Below are 26678 nucleotides of genomic sequence, written 5' to 3' on the forward strand. Positions count from 1 at the left end.
GAGTACATTTATACGATTTTTTTTTTATAATGGACAAAGACAAAATAATGTATAATAAGATCTCAAAATATGATTATATTATATTATATTCTATAATACATTCAACAATTGATATTTCTGCATGCTGATTATCCTAAAAAAAAAAGGCGAAATATACCAACGGGTCATTCAAAACTCATAAGTGACAACGACGTGGCATGAAAAAAAAACGACGTAAAGACAAACATGTACACAAAACACTTCATTTCGAAAACTATAGGTTTCATTTGCGGCAATAAAACAATCATACAACTGCGCTATTTGTATCAATTTATTTATTTTTACTTGTATATATATCTACTAAATGATTGACTTCCCTTCTCTTTTATCCAAGTTTGTGCCTGCAGTTTACCGACTGCCGGAGTTAAAGTTATTTTAATACAAAATATATGCTGAACTAAGACGTTCAATACAATTAATACACTTGTTCGTTGTAATGAGACTGGAATGCTTCGTGTCCGTTATTTGTTACTCTAGAATTTGAAGAAATTGCAGTCAATACTGAAGGTGGAAACAACGCTTTATTCTCTATGTATGTTGATAACACATACTCAGCGAAGTCTTCTACCTTTGTATCACTTGGCATATCAGGAATTGCATCCTCGGCAAAGCTATCACACATATCTTATGGTTTTAAGAAACGCTAATCCGAAAAACAAATTGTGAGGTATTCTTATTGCAACCATTTTAGGCAAGACATTACCGATTTTCCAATAGTTTGAAACAATGAAATATACATTGAATCTCAATACTTGTTAATGAGTACATCTACAGTAGAGAGAACGGACTTGTGCACTATTATATTATATCTGTGGTCACTTGTACATTTTTTACTATGCACATAAAAATTTAATTGTCTATATAGAAGCTCAAGTGTTTCATTGATTTCTAATGAAAATCAAATGTTATTGTATACGCATTATAGCTCTGTTTCTAAATAGATTAATCATTTAATTGATGAGCTTTATTTGAATACAACAAATTAAGATGTTTATGGTGACTCCCTTCACTACTTAATTTTAGTTTTCTGTTTACCTCATATAAATCAATAAAATTCAAGTTCTACGGAACAAAACAATCAACATCGTAAATAATTAATTTACATTTGAATACGATTGCTTTGATTTTATCCATGTATAATGTAAACATAGCACTTCTTTTTAAGGGTGTTGTAGACATTACATTATCTGAACAAAATCGAGGCATTGGTGATGCTAATCAAACATGCACGCAACTTATTGAAAAGGAACAAAATACAAAAAACGGTAAGTATGTCAAATTTTAGATCCTTTAGTGAGCAAGCTGACATACCCAACCTCCCTACTCAATTCATATGGAATATTTTTACATGTCCTCTTCCCCAAAACTGGTCCCCCATTTTGTAATTTTATTATCGAATTGATTAAATGTTTTGAATAGTGGAAGCTTTCATGCAAATGTAAAGAAGGTCTGGTATATAATGAAGGTACTAACACGGCGGCAAACAATTTTCATGGGATATTTTTATAAGCCCCCTCCTTAGAAATGGTCCCCCATTTCAATTTTTTTTTTCTGATTATCATACTCATCCGCAGTTTTTATGAGTGGAAAACTTAATTCAAATTTAAGTAGGGTCTGAGAAGAAATGAAGGCTCTAGCAATTTTTCGTGGAGTAAAAATATTTATATTATTTTAATTTACCTTCGGATATGATAAAAGAGGGACGAAAGATACCAGAGGGACAGTCAAACTCATAGATCGAAAACAAACTGACAACGCCATGGCCAAAAACAAAAAGACAAACAGACAAATAATAGTACAGATGACACAACATAGAAAACTAAAGACTAAGCAACACGAACCCCACCAAAAACTGGGGTGATCTCAGGTGCTCCGGAAGGGTAAGCAGATCCTGCTCCACATGTGGCACCCGTCGTGTTGCTTATGTTATTACAAATCCGGTAAATAGTCTAATTCGGTAGGTCACATTCGTGAAAAGGAAAGGGTATTGTAGTTACGACATAAGGAACATATCCGATATCATCTGTGAAACGGTTATTCCATAACGGTCAACCAACTCGTGATGGCGTCCGTAAAATTTACGAAGGGATGATAAATTTTGTAGAAAAGTTTAGCATGAGATCTTGACGCACTGCTCGACAGTAGAGCCAGGTGGAATAATGCAAAATTTTATGTGACACGCAAATAATTCCCACCGTGTGTCAGAAATTGACGTTACCCTGCAATGCATTATTCTCATAACACTAACATAAATCTGTTTCAACATATTTTCAGATAGTTTCTGTGAAAGGGTTTGGGATACGATAGCATGTTGGCCTCAAACACCACCTGGAAGTTTGGCAACCATACCATGTCCAAATTACCTCAATGGTTTTAATACTGCAGGTAAATAAGTTGATTCATGCGGGCATATTCAGGACTTCAAAATATTACGCAAGCTAATTCAAAATGATAAAGATAAAAAAAAATATGCACTCACAAATAATACATTTGTAATAATAGAATCCATATTCAAAAATAAATTCACGAAGATGATATGATATTCAACGTCCTGGTTCATCCTGAACTCACACTCTGATTGAGTGAGTTCTAAGTTGTACCTTAGTTTGAGGACATTTAAGAACTAGAAATCTACAGAATTTTTTCCCCAATCAATTGAATTTTAATGTTAATTCAAGGTCAAATTGACAATGAAAATACCTTGAACAGCTAACATAATATCATAACGTAAATGATTACATTACAGCATATTTGATATTTTAGCTTTTGCGCACAAGTATTGTACCGGTAATGGAACATGGTATTACCATCCAGTTTTAAATCTGACGTGGACAGATTACACAGGCTGTCCATATACTTCAATAATGGAAGACATACCGGAATTAATTAAGGTATGGATGACTTAATATTCGAAAACAATTGTTAGATATGGATAACCAGTATTCACATTTCTTTTTAAATATTTGTAAAATTACATAATATGACCTTTATTGTTTTGTATATTGAGTTTATTGACGTATGTCGAGGTTAAGTGTTTGTGCACTGCGGTTTATCTGTTCGACCTTTTCTTTTGGTAATTGTGTTGTCTTTCTTTCTTGGTATTATTATACAATAAGTCCGAAGGAGGGTGTATACTGGTTTACCTCTGTCCGTTCGTGTATCCATCCATCAGTCCGTTTCATGAAATATTCGTCGCTTTTTTCTCATGAACTACATACCAAACTTTCTTGAAACATTTTATCAAGCTTCATGTGAACATGCTTTAACATAAAACAAACATTCTTCTTCTACTTCTTGTTATCCAAATAATAATATATTCTTATTATTAATGGCCATGTGTGAAATTTCGTCGCACTTAGCTCTGGAATTACGAATTAGAGCTTTCTAAAATTTGGTATCGAAAAAGAGAGGCGAAAGGTACCAGAGGGACATTCAAACTCATAAGTCGAAAATACACTGACAACGCCATGGCTAAAAACGAAAAAGACCAACAGACAAACAATAGTACACAAAACACAACACAGAAAACTAAAGACTGAGTGACACGAACCAGACCAAAAACTTGGAGTGATCTCAGGTGCTCCAGAAGGGTGAGCAGATCCTGCTCCACATGTGGCATCCGTCGTATTGCTCATATTACAGTTGTACAAATCCGGTAATAAGTATAACATGCAATACCGTGTGATGCGTTTTCACATCCATCGATCATCAAATTCCTGTTTAAAGAATACTTATAACGGGATTATCATAAATGAGCAAAAGCTCGCAGATCATTTTGTTTATCTTTATAGGCCGATACCTTCTTCTCTTCTTTTGCAATTTATGTCGATTTAACCGGACTGTATGCATATGAATAAAATTTCGTTTAATGGTTTACCAAAGTTAATGCAATTTAGATGAAAACCATTTTACGACACATAAGGTAATATGCAAAAATCGCGAGTTCTCGAAAATAGTTATCTTATAAACTTCAAAATGTCGAATTATATCTATATTTTAAAAGCATAAAATTGAAAATAAGATATGGTTTTTTTCCCAAATTGAAAAGATTTCAATATACCAGAGTATAATATTTTCTCATGTGTTAAAAAATACAGTGACATATTGGTTTTGATAGAATTGTAAAAACTGAGATTTAAATGATATATATATAGTGACGATAACCGAATGCCTTTAAATTGCTTTAACACTTTACTTTTGTATTCTTGATCAGTTTCAAACAGACATGACTTTGCGAAATGACATCCATTGTTCTTGTTTAATTCTTTTTATACGAAACAAAAATTTTTGAATCAAAATTCCTTTATTGATAGGATATCGTGATTTAATTGTATTTTTAGGAATCTGATATTATTGAAATTGTGCTTATCTATAGTGTTGAATAGTGTTAGTGAATTACCTAATATTGTTTTTTCTGTACCTGTTAAAAGTGCAGCATTTGAAATGAACATCTATACATACAGTTCTTTGTCATGAACTTATTATTGAATATTTACCACGAACGGTGGACTACTTGAGTAGTCATCGTGTAACTGTTTAAAATATTTGACCTTCATGTATGTTTCACCACCGTACTTACACAATTTAACAATTCGTGTACATAAAAGTACATTATTGTGAACACAGAAAGTGTACTTTATGATAGCCAGAATCTTTTATTACATTGCTGTATCACCGTGTAGCAAGACTTGGGACAATTTTTTTAGCTTTTCAACGTTTTGTTTATGTTTAGGTTTTCAAATATTTTGGCCTCGAGAACCATTGAAACCCCATTAATTGTAGAAATCTGGCGCAGTAAAATTGGTACAGATTAATGTGATTAGAAGCGATTGGAAGGGCTAATCAAATTGTCGATGGTCGTTTAGTGGCCGTAAAATATTCATCTTCGCTAGCCAAGGGTTACGATCCACTTCCCTCCTCTCCACCCTTGGCGGATTGAGATAGAATTTCGGAGACACAAGGTAATGATTTTCATTGGTTGCAGTCGAAACTCACTGCATCAAATCAAAAAGCGCTTATAACATGATCACGTGTAAATGTAGAAAGTGTATGTAAACAATTGCCACGTGCTTATTGTGCAACAAGTCTTTACATCCCTAAACATACGACTATATTTAGTGACAATTTGAATGTTTTTAATCAACTAATTGAAGTTTCTGTGTATGTTTCTTGCACAAATGCATTAATGTCAACGTATATTTTCGTTTCCTGCTTTACCAAGTGTGTAGAATCTAGACGCTACCGTGTTTTTACCTCCAAATTGAAGAGTTCAAGTGCTACCATTGGTCAAGAATAATGTATTAGGAATGGGCGTGACTTTAATCTACCGATAGATGGCGCAACATTGTTATCACAAATGTTGGCTTAATCTGCCAAGGGTGGAGAGGAGGGAAGTGGATCGTAACCCTTGGCTAGCGAAGATGTAAAATATTTAAATTGTATAAACTTTTTGTTTGTTTTCAGTTTTATTGAAATTTAGTTCACGTGCTCATTCATTCATGTTCACCACTTATTTCGATTTAGTTATTCTTTTACTATCATATTGTAGATTACATTATTATCCTTGAACGATGTCAATTTATTTTACAGAAACATATGCCATACATCAGATTGGTGTTTAACATTGGGTATGGAATTTCATTAGTGTCACTTGTTTTAGCCACAGCACTGATGATTGCATTCAGGTAAACTACTGATCATGAATTTCACGCTTTTACAGGGTTAGCAATAGGTACCACTATTGCATCCTTTGTTTTTATTTTTCTATTATATAAAATATTTTTTGTACAACTTTATATTTTTAAAAGAATGTTTCTACGAGACATATGATGGAATAATTTGCTGCTAAGCTATTGGAAAGAATTGCGTCATCATGCACGGACCTAGTGTTGACAAGAAATCGAGGTCAAATTACAAGTTTAAATACTAGTTGACGCTGACATTTATGTTTGTACTTAAATGGGATTTAACAGTTTTATTGATGATTGCTGGGTTTCTGATACTTTCATTTAAGGACTAATATCAATTTTTAATAATTCGCCGAAAAGTTTATGCATCGATCGCATGTACCCACATATGGAAATATACTCACCTATAGTTCCCTCATTCGGTAGTAAAACCACTTCAACATTTAGGTTCAGTCCGTGGTTATTTTTTATTTTTTTTACATTTAATAAGTTTGTTTATGGCAAAAAGACAGTGTCCAGTGCAAAATTTGTAAAATATTTATTGTCATTTCCCCGCATTTTACTGATTAATTGACATTTTTTTTTACAGTTCACATTCAGATTCAGTCTAAGGTTAAATTTTTATAGTCATCAATAACGTTGTCAAACTCTCATGGAATTTTATGAAATCTGGATAGAAGCTTTTTTATGACCAAAAGGCAGTATTCAGAGCAAAATTTTTAAAGTATTTATTTTCAATTTCCTTAATTCACTGATAAATGGACTTATTTGTTTTTTGAAATACAAGTAGATACTGTCTGGGGTTAAAGTTTGTTACACAACAATTACTTTGTCAAACCTTCATAGAATTTTATGAAACTTTGGCAGAAGTTTTTTTTATGATTAAGAAATAATAGCTGAAACAAAACTTTGAAAATATAATTTTGTTCATTTTCAGTATTTTGCTGATAGATTGTCTTTTTTTTACCGTTAGCATTCACAGACTAGGATTGAATAATTTTGACATGATAAATTTGTAAACCTTCTTAGCACTACAACCATATTTGGTGAAATCCAGACCATGACACATTCAGCTCTGTCACTACTTTTTCAGATAAAACACTTAACGTCCGCAAAACTTAAGTTTCGCCAACAGCCGACACATGAATATCTATTTTTTCATGTATTCTCAAAAGATTAAAAGTAACATTAGAATCATTAGGTTGACTTACATATTACGGCTTATCAGAGCAATCAATGGGCTACATCAGATCTTGCATGGCGGGTGGTGTATGCATAGCAGGAGACGCTTACCTTGTCGATGTACCTTGGTTTGTCTCTTCTTGGTCGATTTTCGACATTTTAACTGCTGTTGCATAAATTCATCATGCAGATTGGAAAGACCCAAGAATTCCCATGAGGCAGTGAAAATGAAGATGCTCATATCTTTGCATCACAACCAAACATGGCCTTGTATGATGAAATCCACGCTGTGGGGGGATCCGTTTGGCTGGGGATGATGCATAAATTCGCATTCTTTCTGAATGGGAACATTTGATATAATGTTTCGTGTACGGAGAGCGCTTCGCTCTCTGCACAATAAGAACTCTTTGACCATTCTGTAGGTGGTATGTTGGAGGTCAACATTTCTATCACTATTAATCATACCTTCATTTCAAACGGCATTCAAAATTCCTGTCATTTATCCGTGACAATCCATTGCATAACTTACCTATTTGATAATTATCAATTTGTTCTCGTCCTAAATATGTATGAAATATTTGCTACTGAACGCTAACAAACAACAATTAGTTAAACAAAAACATCCTTCTTTTTCTCTGCATCATATTGGTCTGTTTTAAATCTAGATTTTCTAAAAATGTGTTTGTAAATTTTTTTCTATTATCACGATAATAAGAACAATTTGTCTTTCTGCTATCATGACAAAAAGATCCTAAATTTACTACCCGAGAGAGTTTTTTTACAAAATGCCTGTAACAAATACGTATAGTACATGGAGTAGTTGCTTGACTTTTTCTGTATAACAATTGAAACAACACAACTTAAAGGTCATAGACTGCAAAAGACTGAAAACAGTATTAGCAACTTAAACACGTCAAACATCTGCAATAATAGCACAATTTTACGTTTGACAAATGGAATCCATTTAAATCAATTAAGGAATAATGAGTCCATTATCCCTTCTATTATATAATGAATGATACATTTACGCAAGTCAAATTAAATCAATTAAAATAATATTAAAATATTATATATTGATAATAAACTAATCTTTAGAGAACGAGATAACAGTTCCATTTGTCGACAATAAAAGATTACATTAATAATAAAGCCAAAGTTTACATCATTTATATCGGTAATTAAATATGAACGAAAGGAGGTATGCTGTACATATACGTCGATGAGAAATATATAGGGACAAGTTGCAAATTTAATGTTCATAAATTTTGACATTATAAGGGTATATATAGCTTCCAAAATAATCATTAATTAGTATTATCATCAGTTCGAAATAAGATTTTTTTTCACAGATTCATTAACATACATGTTTCCGGCTAATACTGGTTCCAAAACGAAGATGAAAACACCATCAGTAGTAATTCCAGCCAATGCAATAACTGACTTCTCTTGAACCAACTGTTCTTTTTAATATTAAAGAATAAAGTTGAAGATATGCTTCTGTTAAATCCTTCATTTGTATTTCAGGCGTTTGAGATGTCCAAGAAATACAGTTCACATCAATCTTTTCATATCATTTATCTTGCGAGCATCAATATCCTTCATGAAAGAAAACCTTTTGGTAAATAGTGCTGCTTTCGCCAGTGACGTGAAAGAAGTTAATGGTAAATTACAATTTATAATGGAGGGAACGGTGAGTATATTGAAAACTCCTATTTATTTTATAAGGGAATTGCCTAAATATTATACAGTTATTGACTGGGTTTGAGGTCAACAGTATATGTTATTGCAGGGTAAGTTTTGGTGACGTTCTATGTGAAATATGTAATAGCTGAATTAAGGCGACAGTAGTTTACTGATGTTTAGATTAGGAAGAGAAAAATCAAGATATTTAACAAAAACTGAGAAAATAGAACACCAAATGTAGCGAGGGCGGGTGCGGCACCAAATGTAGCGAGGGCGGGTGCGTTCACATAGTAAGCGTCTCCTGTTATGCATGCTTCGATCGCAATGCAAATGCACTCATTCAAAATATGGCAATCAAGGAATAAGACATTATCGGTAAAATTACAAATATGACGACTATTCTTGTTTGGATACTGGTCATTTGGATACCTGTAATTATCCTTCTGTACAGGACTCCGTCCTAAGGAAGCGTCTTTTTGACTGTGCTTAATAGAGAAAAACGTCAGGAAATACTATGGCATACAGTTGAACTTTTTGGAAAATTGATATGCTCAATTGACGTAAATGAATCCAGCAACAGTTATTCGGGGGTTTCGTAGATTATGGGAAAAGTTCTTAGACTTATGTCTATTCCACAGTTTCAATAACTCCAATAAGAAATTTATTGCATCTACAACAAAACATAAAATAATAGTTTTTACCTGTTGGGTGTACAAATTCATAAACGGAGAATGTGTGCATCAAATAAAATCCCAAAGAAAAATCTTTACAAAATTATCGAATTGTAGATCAGAAAGAATGTGTAATAGTAAGATACATTGTTTAAAAATGAGCAATAGTCACACAGACGAAAGATCGTTATGCAGGGTTCCTTTAAGGGTGAGGAAAATGTCAATTTAGAAACAAATTAATGGTTTCCGTCGTCTGAATAAAACTAGTTATTAAAAAAAACTTGCCTATAAATTTGGTACGTCCGAGGAACTTCTCTTCACGAAAGCTCAAACCCAAACATTTAAAACAAATTATTATAGCATGTATACTTTTTTTCAGAACGTATTTAAAAATTAAAATTATTTTATTTCAGCATTGGCAGTGCAAACTATTCTTTACTGTGTTTCACTATATACTGGCAACGAATTACATGTGGATTCTAGTAGAGGGATTATATTTGAACATGTTAATAACCGTAGCTGTGTTCTCAGAGAAAAGTGGAATTAAATGGTTCATTATCTTCGGATGGGGTAATTGTGATACTGTATATTGAAATTTGATAGCATTATTTTTCTTGCGTCTCTGTATCAATTCAAATATCATTACTTTTGTTAGTTCGACAACTTGCATTTATCCTCATTAATCAATTAAAAGCGATTTGATTTGTTTAATTTAAAACGTATTGTCTTGTGAACTTTTTTTTAAGGCAATCGATTTTCTTATGGGAATCAATTGTGCATGTTATTTAACCGAATAGTTCCTTTATTTGTATGAGGCAGGCTTCATAAAGATGTATTTAAGAAGAATGAAAAGAAGCTTGCATTATCATTTCACTTCAAATTACTCCATGTAGAGAATGCTAATGGAGTATATATCTCACAGGTGATATGGTTTATCAAGATTCTCTGCTGATTGCAAGGAAGCTACTGAACCAATGGTTCTTAATTGTAAAGTTGGAGTCATGATTACTTGGTAAACTGTACAGGAAAATCTATATCCCAGATAACTACGGATATGTTGAACTTCGTAGTTAAAATCCCATTTCTTTTTTTCTGTTTATGATTATCACCGATTACGACTTATCATAAGATTTTGTTGTGTTTTCTTTGATTTATGATTTGTATTGCACTCTTGGTATCTTCTTATATATAAATTACTTCAATGTTTCTCGTGTGTTTTAAAGCGGTTCGTGTCTTTCTATATTTTGTTTTCCTTAACGTGTTTTATTGATTATTATGTGTCTGTTTTCCAGCATCTTATCGGTTTTCCTGCGACTTTATATTTTAAGGCCAAGGTTGTTTCTTCTTTCAGAAGATCCTTTAATAGTTGGGTAATGACATATAAAATCAAAAAAAGATTCTTTTATATTTTATTGAGCATTTATGAATTAGTTTAACTTTTTTCCTCATTACAGCTTTTAAATAACACTTGCTTATAGAAAAAATATCATGAATTAGGCGATTTCTGTCCAAAGAGACTTTTATACATGCATTTGTAAATTTGATTTCACTAGCGACTGTGCATTCTTGTTTTGAATTGAAATATTACATAATACTGAATATCAATTTTTTTAAGCGAAACGAATCGATGAAGCAGAGTTATGATTACAATCAGCAACGGATCTGTTTTATATGCATTACATACGAAAAAGTGTCATAGGGCTGTTTTGCTTTACATAACAAACAAGAAAAAACAATTAAAAATAAGAGCAGTGCTAACAACAAAGAAGGAGAGATAAATTTTATTTGATATTACTATATTTCATTAACAAAAATATAGAGTAAGTGAAGTAAAGTTGCTATCACAACAACTAACGTTCAAATAGTTTAACACATGCATATTCTTGTTAGTTTAACGTGCTTTATATGGACCGTGTTTTGATATCATCTGATTTTACATGATTTTTGTATGAAGGTCAAAGATGAATGTAATAGAAATGCAAATTAAAATGAAGTCATCGTTTTTTTATTTTTTCGCAGCTTCACCTCTACTCTTTGTGGGACCATGGGTTATAGTTCGTGCGATTTATGAAAATACTTTGTAAGTAAATATATCGATTGTGTTGATAATGGATGTTACCAAATGAAAGGTAGTGTTTATTCTTCGTCGAATGCATATTTCTGAATTATGATTAACGTTCATGACCTCAGTTGCGTGAACTATACCACTAACATGTTTTTAGTCATATCGTTTACTGTATCACAAACTTTTACTTCATTAATTGTATAACATATATCGAGGCCTATTACTAATAAGTTAAACACATTAGCAAGATAAGACAAACAGCAACGCTTTTTAAAAGTAACAAAATTCTGAACATTTTTTCATTATTTTCGGACTTGGAAAGGTAAAGAACTGTGATATATTTCTATAGATCGACAATTTTAAAGATGTTTTATCAGTGGCTATTATAATACAATATAAAAAGGAGGAGATGTGGAATGATTGCCGATGAGACAACTATCCACCAAAGTTAAACTGAAGTAGGTGTAAGCCTGTTAACTACTGAGTTCCTTATACAATAGGCACAAATGTAAGATGTGATGCTGCTACATCTATAAATTAGTCAACAAGTCCTTGAAATGATTCCAACGCAAAACAAACTTTAATTTATCAATACAATTGTCATAAGTGAATGATGTGTTCGTTGCTTATTTTTACATTGATAATGTTTTGTTAAAACTCATTAGAATCTTCAAACTTTATGTTGTTATTACAACCTATTAAGATGTATGGATGTTAATAAAACAATAATACCCGAATGAATTATTTTGAGTGTCGAAACCAACGTTTGAAATTTGCTAGGATCGCAGGTTTCCAAGGTATCTTGAGATTAAGACATTTTATAAGATGGTTTTAGCCCATATCATAGTCACAACAGATATTTTGAAGGTGTCTCGTGTTAGGATATACTATAAAAGAGAGGTGAAAGATGCCAACGGGACATTCAAACTCATTAGTCGAAAATAAATGTATCATAAAGTTAGGACAACGAAATACATAAATACATGTCTTAAAATAGTCTTGCGACAACCATACAATTATTTCCTTTAATTTTGTTGCTCTTAGCCTTTTTATGATAGTAGATGTTGCAATGGATAATCCTTTCCTTGCATTTTATAATATAGTGTGATATTCTTGTCGATTAGGGAGTACATGTAAATATAAAAATACATTTTATGTTATAGATGTTGGAATACTCATAATATTTCTGGGTATTTCTGGATAATGAGAGGACCAATTGTGTTATCGGTTGCTGTAAGTATTACTTTTATGAAAATATTTACATTTCTTTTGCGAACTAAGGATTATTTGTAAAAGTTAAATAAGCTCTTCATAGTTACAGGTTTAAATTTAAATTTTTGTACGCCAGACGCGCGTTTTGTCTACAAAAGACTCATCAGTGACACTCGAATCAAAAAATTTAAAAAGGCTAAATAATAAACGAAGCTGAAGAGCATTTAGGACCCAATTTTTTTTTCGGAGTAAAATTTGTTAACTTCTCATCAGACTAAGACATCCCAGAGATATGCGTTTAAAACGGAGCAATTTTGATATCATTATATTCAACGTACGCGTAAAACAGTTTGACAAATACCGGTAATTCTGGACTGTTAGTCATAAAAGACAATGTTTAGTAAGAAAGATTATACTTCTTCAGATACTGTTGATGTTGGACAGTTTGGCACTTTAACACGTCTATCGTAGAAGGGACATAGTATGTTATGTTGTTGATGGAGAAAATATTTTGATTTTGGCGGTTGACTAATTTGTCATTGTTGGTTAGGAAAATTTTACTCAAAGAAAAAGGGGAAGGGATTGGGTCAACATTTTTTGGCCACTTTTCATGAAATTGTAGAAGCTTACGAAATAATTGGTGATCTTCTGAATTGTTTTTGTTTTTAAGTTACGTGACTTGTATCTAAAAATGGTGGCAATTTTCCAATATTATTTGATAACTCTGACAATTTCATCCAAAGTTATGAAAGCTTTCACCGGTATCTCAATAACTCAATTAATAAGGATAACTTCATTTTAATTTGGATGATTTCTTCTTTTGTTTCTTGAAAGTAATGTTGACGGGTTATCATGCTCTCATGTTGCAGCTTTTACTTTGTGTTCTAATTAGCACTTTATATTTTTTTCTATGGACTATTATGAAGGTAAATCCGTAAAATAATTAAAAAACTGCAAATTTATTTTTTTACTTTGACATCTTCACTTTTTTCAATTAAGAAGATACACTGAATAACAAACGGAAAAAACAAACTACTGTAACTGCTTCAGTGCCTATCAGGGCTACTTTAAACCTTTTTCTTGCAGGTTAACTTTTTAATCTTTTTGAACACTATACGGGTGTTATATACAAAGCTGACAGCATTCAATTCATTTGAAACAAAGAAATTCAGGTATAGGTAAGCATAACATTACTCTTTAAGACAGTATTATACACATGCTATTTGATAATCAGATGTTCCTCATTAACTATATGTATGTGCATCAGTTATAGTTTGAACTTTATTAATTTTCATAAATCATTTACAAACAAAAAAATAGTTTAATATTTTCAATAGTAACAGTAATTAGCCATTTTCCTGCGATTTCTTTTAAAATATATATTACTTGCATTATATATCAAATCTAAAAAAAATCACAAAATGTCCTTGCACAAAACATACCGCCATCACATACAAGATTATCAATTATTTCATTTAACACTAAAAAACAACTACTTAACGCATGAAGATTATTTCTATAAACCCCTGTTGTTTGTTTTTATTTGATATTCATCTTATGTTGCTGAAAAGAGCGGTTAAGCTTGGTACTATGCACACGCCAAGACACGCATTTAAGTTTAAACTTGTTACATTGTCTTTCAGGTATTATTCAAAACAAATTAACAAATGGTTTGTAAATAACATAAAACGACATCTGAACACTAAACAAATAAGATTAAATACTCTAAATATTCTATCGATGGACTACAACTTTTAAATCATTGTATTACTTTTATATCGGCCATGGAATATGGTATACATTTTTGTCACAATGATGTCGTTTTATTTTACCAAATGACTAACATGTCCTGTGCTTACTTAACACATCCTGCAGACTGCAAAGCACTGTATGTCAAATTCCTGCTTTTGTGTGATTTTGCTACTATTTATTTACTGCATTATAATTATTTTTTTTATTTTCTTAGTAGTTATCTCACAGCAGAAGTCAACAAAACTCAAATCAAGATCAATAAAAATATCAATAAGGATACAGAAAGTAGACTCTGTACCATTGTGTGTACAAGGGTGTAACTTGTGTCGAATAGTTATTCTCTTTGGGTTTTTTTTTCACAATACAGCACATGTTTGTACATTGTTTTGATAGATTATCGAACTAATACCATTTGAAATTTGTGATATTTGATTTTAAACAGGACTTTGTTTTTATTTGTTATCAGGACATTGTCTTTTCATGGGAACACTGGATATCTGATGGTATTTTCTTTTCATTAACGGTGGTTTTTTTTGGATTTAGTCTATTTTGAGTTGTTAAACGAAGCTTTTAGATAAATTATACCGCAATTAATCAATTAAGGCAACAATAGTTAACCGAGTTTTAAATGTCATCAATTGATGAAGAAGAAACATTAATACATCTCCGCCAGAATGAAATTGTGATAGTCTTATATCATATCATGAAATCCGTAATATTAGTGGTTTATCATATCGACATTTATAAAGCAGTAGTAGATGTTGACATCAACTCTCTTGTTGCATCTGTGTTTCTGATTTTTCTGTATCATAAACAAAAAAGAAAACAACACATTATAATTTTCATGCGTCCGAAGCGCAAGTGACAACAAAGCCTTGTCCTGACACACTGAAATAGCGCATTTTTGCAGATCACATGAAAAATAAATAGATATTAATCCACTGCTTAATACTTTGATATTTTTATTTGATGTAAATACACATTTTAGTAGATTTCTACTGATTTGCTTATACTTTAGGTACATTTAGTTTAAAAATTAACATTTTATTAACGATCAGTAAAATTTTATAAAATAATAATATTTTATTTTTACCTTTCTTTGTTCTAAACATGTTTTTTTTTAAATTTTAGTGAAAAAGATCATTACAGATAATTATTTAGATATACATCATTTTCATGTAAATTTGTGATTAAACGAACAATTAAAATTAATTATCTGTTTTTATATCTGTTGTTTCATAACTATATTTAATGCGGTGCAAATTTGGCAAAACTCAAAAAAGTACTTGATAAATCATCTTATTTCTCCGCTCTGATGGTAACTGCTTTCTCTTCTCTCAAAATGAACAAACAGATTCTCTGCGGTCCATGAAAACATTTCAATGCCAAAGGCTTTGTTCAGTCATTAAAGTTCGGTTAAGAAATGAAAAAAAAAACCATTGAAACATTCAATGTTTAAAACATTCTAGTGAATGGTTCTTTGCTTTTCTTTAACTTTTGGAAATTGGTTAATCGTTTACAACAAAAACAATACCATTTAGTGTGATGAGATTAATTTGTTTTTAATTCTAATTTGGTTCTGTTATTTTAGTGCATTTGTTTATCAAAATAATTTTAGTATTTTTCAAATACCAGTAATTCGAAAATATATTTCTGTTGTGTCTTTTCTGTCATTTTTGATATATATCAAACAGTTGACCATTCAGGTACCCATATCTTTCCTGATTTTTGTTTATTTGCAGTTAATGACACACAAGTGATGGACATCGTTTTATTTCAATGTAGCCTTTTACTTCAAACTAATTGGTATCTTCGTGAATACTGCAAAGCATAAATTTATTTCTTATTTTCTCTGTAGGTTTTGTTTGTGTAGTCCCTTATTTGACAGGTTTTGCCTGTTATTGTGTGGCAATGCATCCAAACATCTTTTGAAGTTAGTTCAAGCAAGCGTATTTCAATTTTATTTAGTGATAACTTATATCAGTAGTTATAAAAATGCTTCCATCTTGTGGATTTATTATCGTCAGTGTTAGTTTCTTATGTAGAATATTTTATTATCAAATATTGCCAATATTGTCATTACATTACAAAAAAAAACCGAACATTATGAATATTTGACAAGATAGCACCTTCTTTTTATTAACGCTGGATCTGCTTATATCAAGAATATAATTTTCTGACAGGAATCCAGTTCAGTTAACCAGGTAAAGCGGTGGTGTACGTTAAAAGGTCCGATTTCCTTCAGATGCACGATGTTTTCAAAGCTTGTAATGTCTTTGCTATCATATACTGGTTCAAACTTCAGGTCTTATCTTTCAGGAGACTAGCCAAATCAACAATGGTATTAATACCGTTATTTGGAGTACATTACATTGTGTTCATAGGACTCCCAGATAACGTCAGCAAAGAAGCAGAACTTGTTAAGTTATATTTTGAAATGTTCTTTAATTCTATTCAAGTAAGTTGATATTATATGTTGGTTATTTGTATGCTGGACAATTTTGCTTTCCCTAACACCAATTTCCGTGACTGTCAGGTGTTTAACCTTCAATATATCTGTCATGATCTTGCATATTTTCCATTTCACTCTTTATTATATATGACAATTTGATAAGTAAATGCTTTCTTTCTGAAAACAAAAAAACGAAGAATCCTAGAACCAATCACGTTTTATAAGATACCAATTGCAATAAATTTAAAGTAAATAACCGTTTAAATATTAAAAGAATATGTCCCAGTTTTAAAAAGAAAACTTTATTTAGACAACATCTGTCACGAGCTGTTATCAATGTTTTACGTCTTACACTATGATATAATTATTAATGTGAAAAAAGACCAGAAAACTCATAATTCTGACGAGGAAAGCAATAAATACATAAAGTTTATAATTTTTGTTAATTATTGATAATATGCATATCAATAATTAATGAATGAATTTATTTATTTTCAGGGGTTTGTTGTAGCGTTATTATTTTGTTTCCTCAATGGAGATGTAAGTTTGGCTTTTCTTGATGATATTGCAATAAACATTTATATTGTTTAAAGTTTAATACTTGATAAACACGTAGTAAGATTGTCCCCTTTGCATATTCTCTCCCTTTATAACATTGACAGCAGATGAGAACAACGAGAAAAGTGGTGTATACTACAAACTGTAGAGGTTAAATGTATACATATATGAGGGGTGTATAAATACACGAGGTGTGAAAAGATAAACGACCAAGCGGATTTTAGACGTTTATTCCAGGAATCCCAAAAAATTGAAAATGCATATAAGTGCAAAAGATTTGAAGGTGAATGTTAAAATACAGAACTATGATAGTGTATTGCATATTGCTTACTTGAGGCTGAATAGTGTATATGGATTTTTACACCTTTTTAAGTATACCTTGCGGTTTGATATTTTCGTTCCATATTCTTGACATTCCTTTTTCCCTAGAAGAGTTTAGATGTTCCTCCTGTCTTTTATATAACCCTCAAGTTTACAGAACGAAAACGTTTGTATTTTTACAATGATTGACGTTTATGATTTTTAACGATGAATAATGTTTCGGACGCAAAATTATATTAGTCAACTGATAAAGATACATGATACTTGTCATCGACATATTTAAACATTTTTGTATTCATTATTTAAAAAATCTTTTTTTTAACTTATTTCTGGTGTTGTAATACACCTTTTTAAACGTACAGATTTATATTTTGTGTACCGGATATATCAAGTAAGAATATACCAAGGGACAATCATCAAAAACCATTATCCGAACAAAACATGACTTTCGCATTCGGTGATGTCATATCAAGGAAGCAAGAACTGCCACGAAAAATGGAACTGATATATGGTCATCCATCTATGACACAGATATTCAATTGAAATTGTCCAAGAGATGACATAATCTTTACCGCAAAGAACCAATAGTTAAAAAACCTTAATATATTTAAGAATTTACCCAGTATTATTACACAGAACGAATTAATGCTTTGATGTGAATGTTACTTTTGTTGTTTTTCAGGTTCAAACAGAAATTGCAAAAACCTGGAAGCGGTTCAGATTATCACATGGAGGTGGGTCACTGCGAAGCCATCGAGATACAGTGACCTCATACGTATCACGTGGACGTGGGTCTATAGTTTCAAATTCAAATTCAGAGACCGAACGAAAAACATCAAATCATGAACTTAAACCTCTGACACGTATTCAAAATGATGCAAATGAAAACCACAAAACAAATGGACACGTTCAGTGGCAGGATGAATCTACACCAATGATAGATTATCAGTCAGAAAACTGTGTAGGAAATCACAGACCAAATGACTGATATGTTAACTGATGACATTTGGGAGTACAATTGTTGTGGTAGAATTGACTGTGCTATCCGAGGTTCTTACACAAATGCCACTAAATGAAGAAAATTCCACTTGTTTTATTTACGAAACGTAAAGGTGTATTAACTATTGTTTGACGAATCATAGTATGAAAATAGAAACATTTTATATACATGTATTTATACAATGGTCGATTCAAAACAATACGATGCAATATATATTTATTGATTGTAAAATTTATAGTATTTTAGTTTATATTGTTATGAATTGTTGTTACATAATGTTTAGGTAGGTTACCTGTAAATAAAACGTCATTGTTATAAATCATTATGTTGTAGCTTTATATTTAAAATCATATGAAATTTCAATTTAAAACAAAAGTCTCAAGAGCCTGAATCGCTCACCTGTATTTCAGAAGAGAAGATTTTTAAATGTTAGCAAACTTGATGAACAAATTGTGTAAAATTGTCTTTAAAGGGCAATTACTCCTTAAGGGGTCAATTCACAATTTTGGTCATATTAACTTTTTTGTAGATCTTACTTTGCTGAACATTATTGCTGCTTACAGTATATATATATATCTATAATAATATTCAAAATAATAACAAAAAACTGCAAAATTTTGTTAAAACTACCAATTCGGTGACAGCAACCCAACAATGGGTTGTTTGATTCGTCTGATAATTTCAGGGCTGATAGATCTTGACCAATTAAACAATTTTACCCATTGTCACATTTGCTCTAAAAGATTTAGTTTTTGAGATATAAGCCAAAAACTGCATTTGACCCTTATATTCTATTTTTAGCCATGGCGGCCATGTTTGTCGATGGATCAAAACTTCGGATACAATTTATAAACAAGATACCCTAAGGAACATTTAGTTAAAGTTTGAAGGTATTTGGCCCAGTAGTTTCAGAGGAGAAGATTTTTGAAATAGTTTACGACAGACGACGACGACGGACGCCAAGTGATAGCATAAGCTCACATGGGGCCCAGTCGGGCCTCGTGAGCTAAAAAAAGAAGTTGAATATGTTCATATACTTGAATGGCTACAGGGGCGGATCCAGGATTTTGGAAAGGGGGGCGTAGTATTTAAAGTTTGCCGAGCGGAGCGAGGCGAAATTTTTTTTAGACCTTTTTGGGGCTAAAAAACATAAAATAACTGTAAAATGCACATTTTTAACGGTTCCTGACGTGGGGCATGTATATTTTATAGTTAAAGTGTAAGCTAGGGTTGGACACTTTTGATGCCGCATTCTCCCCATTAATTAAAATTGAGAATGGAAATGGGGAGTGTGTCAAAGAGACAACAACCCGACCATAGAGCAGACAACAGCCGAAGGCCACCAATAGGTCTTCAATGCAGCGAGAAACTCCCGCACCCGGAGGCGTCCTTCAGCTAGCCCCTAATTGTCTATTATAAAATGATTGAATGGATCCAAAGCTATGTACTAATATATTTGATGTGGGATTTGTCAGTAAAAAATGGACATGGAAAATTCTCGTTTGTTGTATGGTTAGTTAGCATAACCTCATAGATTTATTTTTGTAAACATGTATGATGATATACGGCTATTCAATGAAGTTTATAATACGACCGACTCGAACAAAGACAAACAAGCATTTTTTATCCAAATGTTTGGTTGAAATGTTTCACCCAACAAGGGAAGTGAGGGGTCCCAAATCAACCAAAGGCTACGAATGAGTCTGAAAATCAAATGACAACGAAGTTGTGAATGACGGTCGACAAATGGAGACATAAAGGCCAAACCCAGCAGGCAGGTTGCAGTTGGGCCTTGAAAAAAGTATTCAGTATATCAGTTCGGCGAAACAGACATTTCGGTCAGATATGGGATTTACATGCAAACCCCCAAAAAAATTTACGCCCGTTTTTTTAATCACCATGTTCATTTAATGCTGAATAATTCTGTTGGATTTTTTTTTCTGATAGCAAAAAAGGGGACACGAGAATTGTTTTCAATACAGATACGGCCAGAATTTTTGTTTAAGGCAAAAATCAGGGTCAAAAATGTTTCACTAAAATATCTCAGACTGCCCTATAAAATCAAATGGTCCGTACCTTAGACTTTAATCTATCTAGAGCTTACTGACTGGGGATCACTATTCAGCAATGTTATTAATTGGCTGGGGCGTCTGGGGTTAAACATATTTTCGAAGGTAAATAATATTGCTGTGGAATTTTTTTTTTCATGAGAGTGTAATAGAGTATTACTTTCTGTTGAGTGGAATTTTGAAATAGAAGTCAATACGTGGTTCTTGTTCAATCCTGTGTCGCTTTGAAAGAGTCATGCTTGTCATCCTCCGCCGTAAGCAATGTGTTACTGTAATTTGAATTTCAAAATGACTGAGTGACGTTTTTTTCGACGTACTGATCAACTCCACCGTAGCGAATCACATGACTTTGACATAATCAATAATATATTACAGTAAATACGAGCGAAAAATATCTTTATAAGTAAAGAATAGTCGCATAAAAATTAAATACACGGCCGGGTAATGGCAAAGTTCACGAAGTCTAGTCTGATTAATCATTTTACAAAAAAAAAAAAAAAAAAAAAGTTCAAGCAAAGGGGGGGCGTACGCCCTCTACGCCCCCCTCTGGATCCGCCACTGGGCTAAGTTTTATTATAAAACTAGTGTCATGAACTTTCTTGTAAAAGAAAATTCTTTATATTATCAAAATTTTCATCATTATACTTCTATTGAATTATTGTCTTCCAGTACACTAATTCGCCGATACTTTTTCCGTATGCAGTGACCTTAACTACGAGACTTCTCGTTAGAACCTTGGCCACCGCACAGCGCAAGTGCGAGGGGAAATCCGTAATGAAAGAATATTAACAAACGTGCACTGGAAGTAAATTCGTCAAGATGAGTGTGTTAGGTTTGAGCTTTCCTGATGCCACAACAAATCATTTAACAACTGTTAATCAAAAGTTTAATTTACAAATGGGAACGCATATTAAAATATTATTATGGCGCTATCAATTCACTTATTTGTCACGTGCTCCACGTGCTTCTGTGTTGATTGTTTATTAATGTTCGGTAAACTTTAACAACGAACTCCAAAGTTAATTAGCTTGCGATTAATAATCACTGAATGAAATATTGATTGTTGATACGTTATAGCTTCGTAATAAATATAAAAAACGTGCAAACAGGACTTAGTTTAGTATATATGCATGCATTGGTTCAATAATTTCGATAACATCAAAATTACAAAAACTTAGTTGTGAAATAATGACGGCCTCTTAAAAATCCATTCATTGATGCTCATAATAAATATGATGTTATGTTATATTTATATGTAAGTAGTTGTTGTAGATATATACTATGTCAAATAAAACAAAAACAGAGCCATGAAAACGTCCAGTATATAGCCTTTCGACAATGAAAAGTGAGCTGCATACAGAACAAAAAGACTACTTTTAGTTGTTTATTGATTGACAATGATAATCACTGTAATTCGAACATGTAAACAACAGACACCATTAAAATCTTAAGCTTAAGCAACACAAAGTGATGGATACGACATGATTCGTAGAATATCCTGCTATGTAGGCGACGTGATATCCTATAACTAGTCGACGGAACCTGATATTTGATAATTCGTTTAATGTGTTTGAACTTTTGATTTTGTCATTTGATAAAGGACTTTCCGTTTTGAATTTTCCTTGGAGTTCGGTATTTACGCTATTTTACTTTTTTCTTACCTGATCGAGCAGTTTTTTTTTTTTTTTTTTTTTTAATTGGAAGGGCAAAAATAAACTAAAACAAATTCACCCCTGTTCTTTTTCAGCTATTTCATTTTTAATTAACTACGGTTCATTTCAATCGCAATTTTGCTCAACCCTGTTTTCAATGTTCGGAAAACCGAGGCTTGGTAGTTCTAGTTTGCCAACGCTTGTTTCTTAACCTAATTTATTAATGAATCTAAGTTTTTGGGGGGAAATTTGAAGTTTATTTTTTAATGTATGTGAAACACCGGCATACCAAGAGGAACAAGAATATTAAAAGTGACATTGAATAACAGCCATTCTTAGCATTTTCGGGTTTCTGTAGACAGGCAATTTGTCTTACAGTATATAAATTTCAGTCCAGAACTTACTTATTTTTTTGTTACAGCTAACTATGCTGTCCCCGTATATATTTTGAACAATTTCTAAGCCTAAATATTTAACTTTATGTTGTGACTTTATTACATGATTGTTACATTTTCCCTTAATTTCTGTTGCTTTTCTTAGTTTTCGTTTCGGTCCAAAGATGATACATATTGTTTTGCCTGTTATTGTCAACGATATGTGATATTAAGGAGTTCGGATTCGGTTCCATTAATATTTACTAGCTGTTTCCTTCGGCTTCCTAATAGATATAATACCCCCGGTGACTACCAATCCACCTAGTAAATTAAACAACCATTTATAAATTTCGTGCGTCCGCAGCGTTTTCATGGAATTACCTTTATCAGGAACGCTTATGCAATATGAACAAATAATACCGTGTGAACTAAAATTCCTAAATAGTCATGATTTTTATCACAGTGTATTTTTTTTTACAATAATGTGAATCAACTGTTCATTGTAACTAGCAATATCCCCCTCCAAAACTGAAGTTCCCATTGTATTATGTTTATGTAAATCGACTATATATACATAATCATTACTGGATAGACCTCTACATAATGTATATATATCTTGTGTGTCTTATTTTGCACCGTGTATTTTCTTTTTTATTGATTGCTATTTACGTACGCGTCTATCCAAGTTCCAGTGGCAAATATTTCAATTATGATCAGGACGAGAACAAATTAAACAGTAAATCAGATAAATAGGAACTGCAATGACTGTCAGGAGACTAAAAAAAGAGAAAGTAAGAAAGGGACATTTATGGGGTTTGTTACTATTTTAGAATGAGATCAAGACAGAGCAGGACTTCATGGAACACATTAATTGATTTTTTTTCAAGTTACATTTGTAACTTCTTTAATAAACATTTGAAGTTTTCAAAATTACAACTACTACAAAGTAAACAAGAGTGCACACGCTGAAATGTCTCGCCTTCTTTACTAATCATTGATATTATGTTGATAGTCCAAAATATAAAGCTTTATTACAACTGTCACATAAACTTAACATTAACCAAGTAAACTAAACATTGACCAATGAACCATGAAAATGAGGTCAAGGTCAAATGAACCATGCTAGGCAGGCATGTACAGCTTACAATTCTTCCATACAACAAATATAGTTGACCTATTGCTTATAGTTTAAGAAAAACGGACCAAAACACAAAAACTTAACACTGAGCAATGAACCTTGAAAATGAGGTCAAGGTCAAATAAAACCTTCGTGACTGACATATAGATCATAAAATATTTCCATACACCAAATATAGTTGAACTATTGCATATAGTATTAGAAAAAAAGACCAAAACTCAAAAACTTAACTTTGACCACTGAACCATGAAAATGAGGTCGAGGTCAGATGACACCTGTCAGTTAGACATGTACACCTTACAATCATTCCATACACCAAATATAGTAGACCTATTGCATACAGTATAAGAAAAACAGACCAAAACACAAAAATTTAACTATAACCACTGAACCATGAAAATGAGGTCAAGGTCAGATGACACCTGCCAGTTGGACATTGACACCTTACGGTCCTCCCATACACCGAATATACTAGACCTATTGCTTATAGTATCCGAGATATGGACTTGACCACCAAACTTAACCTTGTTCACCGATCCATGAAATGAGGTCGAGGTCAAGTGAAAACTGTCTGACGGGCATGAGGACCTTGCAAGGTACGCACATACCAAATATAGTTATCCTATTACTTATAATAAGAGAGAATTTAACATTACAAAAAATCTTAACTTTTTTTTCAAGTAGTCACTGAACCATGAAAATGAGGTCAAGGACATTGGACAAGTGACTGACGGAAACTTCGTAACATGAGGCATCCATATACCAAGTATGAAGCATCCAGATCTTCCACCTTCTAAAATATAAAGCTTTTATGAAGTTAGCGAACGCCGCCGCCGCCGCCGCCGCCGCCGGATCACTATCCCTTTGTCGAGCTTTCTGCGACGAAAGTAGCAGGCTCGACAATAAAATGTAGTTACTAAAATACCTCTTTTTCCCAAATCCTTTATTGAGGTTAGACCAGTTACAACGAAGCATCATTCATAGCTGTTACCTTGACAATACGCAAGTTTGTTTCCCAATGTCTGGAAATCACACTAAAAGAAAGCGAATACCTTCACGGAGAAATGTGACAAGCTCTGTCAGAAGGTAAAAACCCCGTGGAAAGAAATAGAATTAAAGTTGTTCGAAGTGGCAACACCTCCTCAATATCTCCAGAAACTGCTTATAGCAGACGAAACAGTGGTTCATACGAGTATGTTGATCTTCGTATGGGAACCGTTCTGGTGGAGTGTTAGTTCGTGCTTCGGTACTGACATGATTCATAACATATTTTTTTTCCAAAATGTCTCGTTGATAAATAAAATAATTACTATGAAACTATGGTTCTAACTCCTCCAGGAATTAGCTTCTTTTCTGAGGTCTCTATTTATCATATAGCTCAAAACGATTCTAAGTGTTTATACATCCCTAGCTATCAATTGGTTAGGTTTGAGCATTCCTGGTGAAGGTAAATCCTGTAAAATGTTTCAAGCGTACAAAGTTATGAAGTGTTATTTTAATTTACTATCACTGGGTCGATACCACTAGTTGTGGTCTGTTAGTCCCCGATAGTATCATTGGCTCAGTAATCAGTACTTCAGTACTGACATGGTTAACATATTTTCTAAAAATTCCCTGTTGATAAATTAAGAAATTGCAAAGAAACTAAAGTTCCAACTCCATCAGGCAAACTTGACCTCAACCGAATTTTGCTACTCTTTTTGATCCCTTTAATTTTTGCCATATAGCTCCAAACATATTTACGCATTTATACATCCATGGCTTTCAAATGTTTTGGATTGGACACTCCTGATGAAGGTAAATCCAAAAGAAGTGCTTCAGACGCAAGAAATGTTTATAAAATGTTATTTTCATTTTCTATAATGCTGGATGTCTAAAGGACATAGACATATGCAACTCCTTAACAGAGATTCGTCTAAGAAGGCAGGAAATATCATGAAAAGACCAAAAACAACCTCTTAACAGGCTAAATCAACCAGAAACAAAGTCATCAAAGGTCTAATAAACAACAGAAAGTGAGGCGGAGATTCTAAAATCTCTAAAATTTCCAGCTTAGCACAAAGAAAGCTGGCAAAAGCAATGACTGCTAGAACCAAAAGTGCAATCACCAAAACAAGCCCTGAACTTAAATTTTAATTACGATTTGAGCCAATTTAGAGTTTATTATCCTAAATATGTATAAGAACCAAAACCAAAAATCGGTTAGAAGTGATGGTAGTTATAATCTTTCAGATACAAATTAATTCCTTTCAGTTAGATGTCATTTGACAATAAAATGCTCCACTGGGCGCAGCTTGATACGACCGCAGAGGTCGAACCCTGAACAGTTGGGCAAGTATGGACACAAAATTCAAGCTTGATACAGCTCTGAATTTGGATTGTGATTAAATATTTGACACAGCATAGGTTTCTGACACAGAATGAATGTGGTCTAAGACTTAATTTTTTTTAATTTACCTATTATGGTCCAATATCCAAAATCTAAATACAATGTCATGGTTAGATTCAGTATATAAAAGAATCCAAAGAATTCAATTTTTGATGAAATCAAACAAAGTTTAATTTTGAACCCTTTTGACCTCAATGTGGACCAATTTGATAACGGGGCCCAAAAATCAAAATACATGGTTAGATTCAGCATATCAAAGAACCCCATATTAATTTTTTGTTAAAATCAAACTAAGTTTAATTTTGGACCCTTTGGACCTTAATGTAGACCAATTTAAAAAAACGGGACCCAAAATTAAAAATCTAAATACACGGTTAGATTTGGCATATCAAAGAACCCCAATAATTCAATTTTTGATGAAATAAAACAAAGTT

At 32.4% G+C, this 26678-nt stretch overlaps 1 protein-coding gene across 3 annotated transcripts in view; it reads left to right on the plus strand.

Moving 5' to 3' along the window:
* The window catches only part of LOC127730478 (parathyroid hormone/parathyroid hormone-related peptide receptor-like), a 58734-nt gene extending 39609 nt beyond the window's left edge, over nucleotides 1-19125 (plus strand). For 2 of the 3 annotated variants that reach the window (XM_052238907.1, XM_052238905.1), the window contains exons 3-14: nucleotides 1205-1304; nucleotides 2314-2424; nucleotides 2803-2930; nucleotides 5629-5723; nucleotides 8433-8598; nucleotides 9676-9832; nucleotides 11282-11342; nucleotides 12491-12560; nucleotides 13626-13717; nucleotides 16611-16749; nucleotides 17242-17283; nucleotides 18305-19125. In XM_052238907.1, coding sequence (XP_052094867.1) covers nucleotides 1205-1304; nucleotides 2314-2424; nucleotides 2803-2930; nucleotides 5629-5723; nucleotides 8433-8598; nucleotides 9676-9832; nucleotides 11282-11342; nucleotides 12491-12560; nucleotides 13626-13717; nucleotides 16611-16749; nucleotides 17242-17283; nucleotides 18305-18610 — 1467 coding nt within the window. In that variant the 3' untranslated portion in view covers nucleotides 18611-19125. The remainder of the gene's footprint in view (nucleotides 1-1204; nucleotides 1305-2313; nucleotides 2425-2802; nucleotides 2931-5628; nucleotides 5724-8432; nucleotides 8599-9675; nucleotides 9833-11281; nucleotides 11343-12490; nucleotides 12561-13625; nucleotides 13718-16610; nucleotides 16750-17241; nucleotides 17284-18304) is intronic. The other variant, XM_052238906.1, reaches the window with a different exon arrangement.
* The last annotated feature ends 7553 nt before the right edge of the window (nucleotides 19126-26678 follow it).

Source organism: Mytilus californianus, unplaced genomic scaffold (genome assembly GCF_021869535.1).
Source record: "Mytilus californianus isolate M0D057914Y unplaced genomic scaffold, xbMytCali1.0.p SCAF_2, whole genome shotgun sequence".
Taxonomy (NCBI): domain Eukaryota; kingdom Metazoa; phylum Mollusca; class Bivalvia; order Mytilida; family Mytilidae; genus Mytilus; species Mytilus californianus.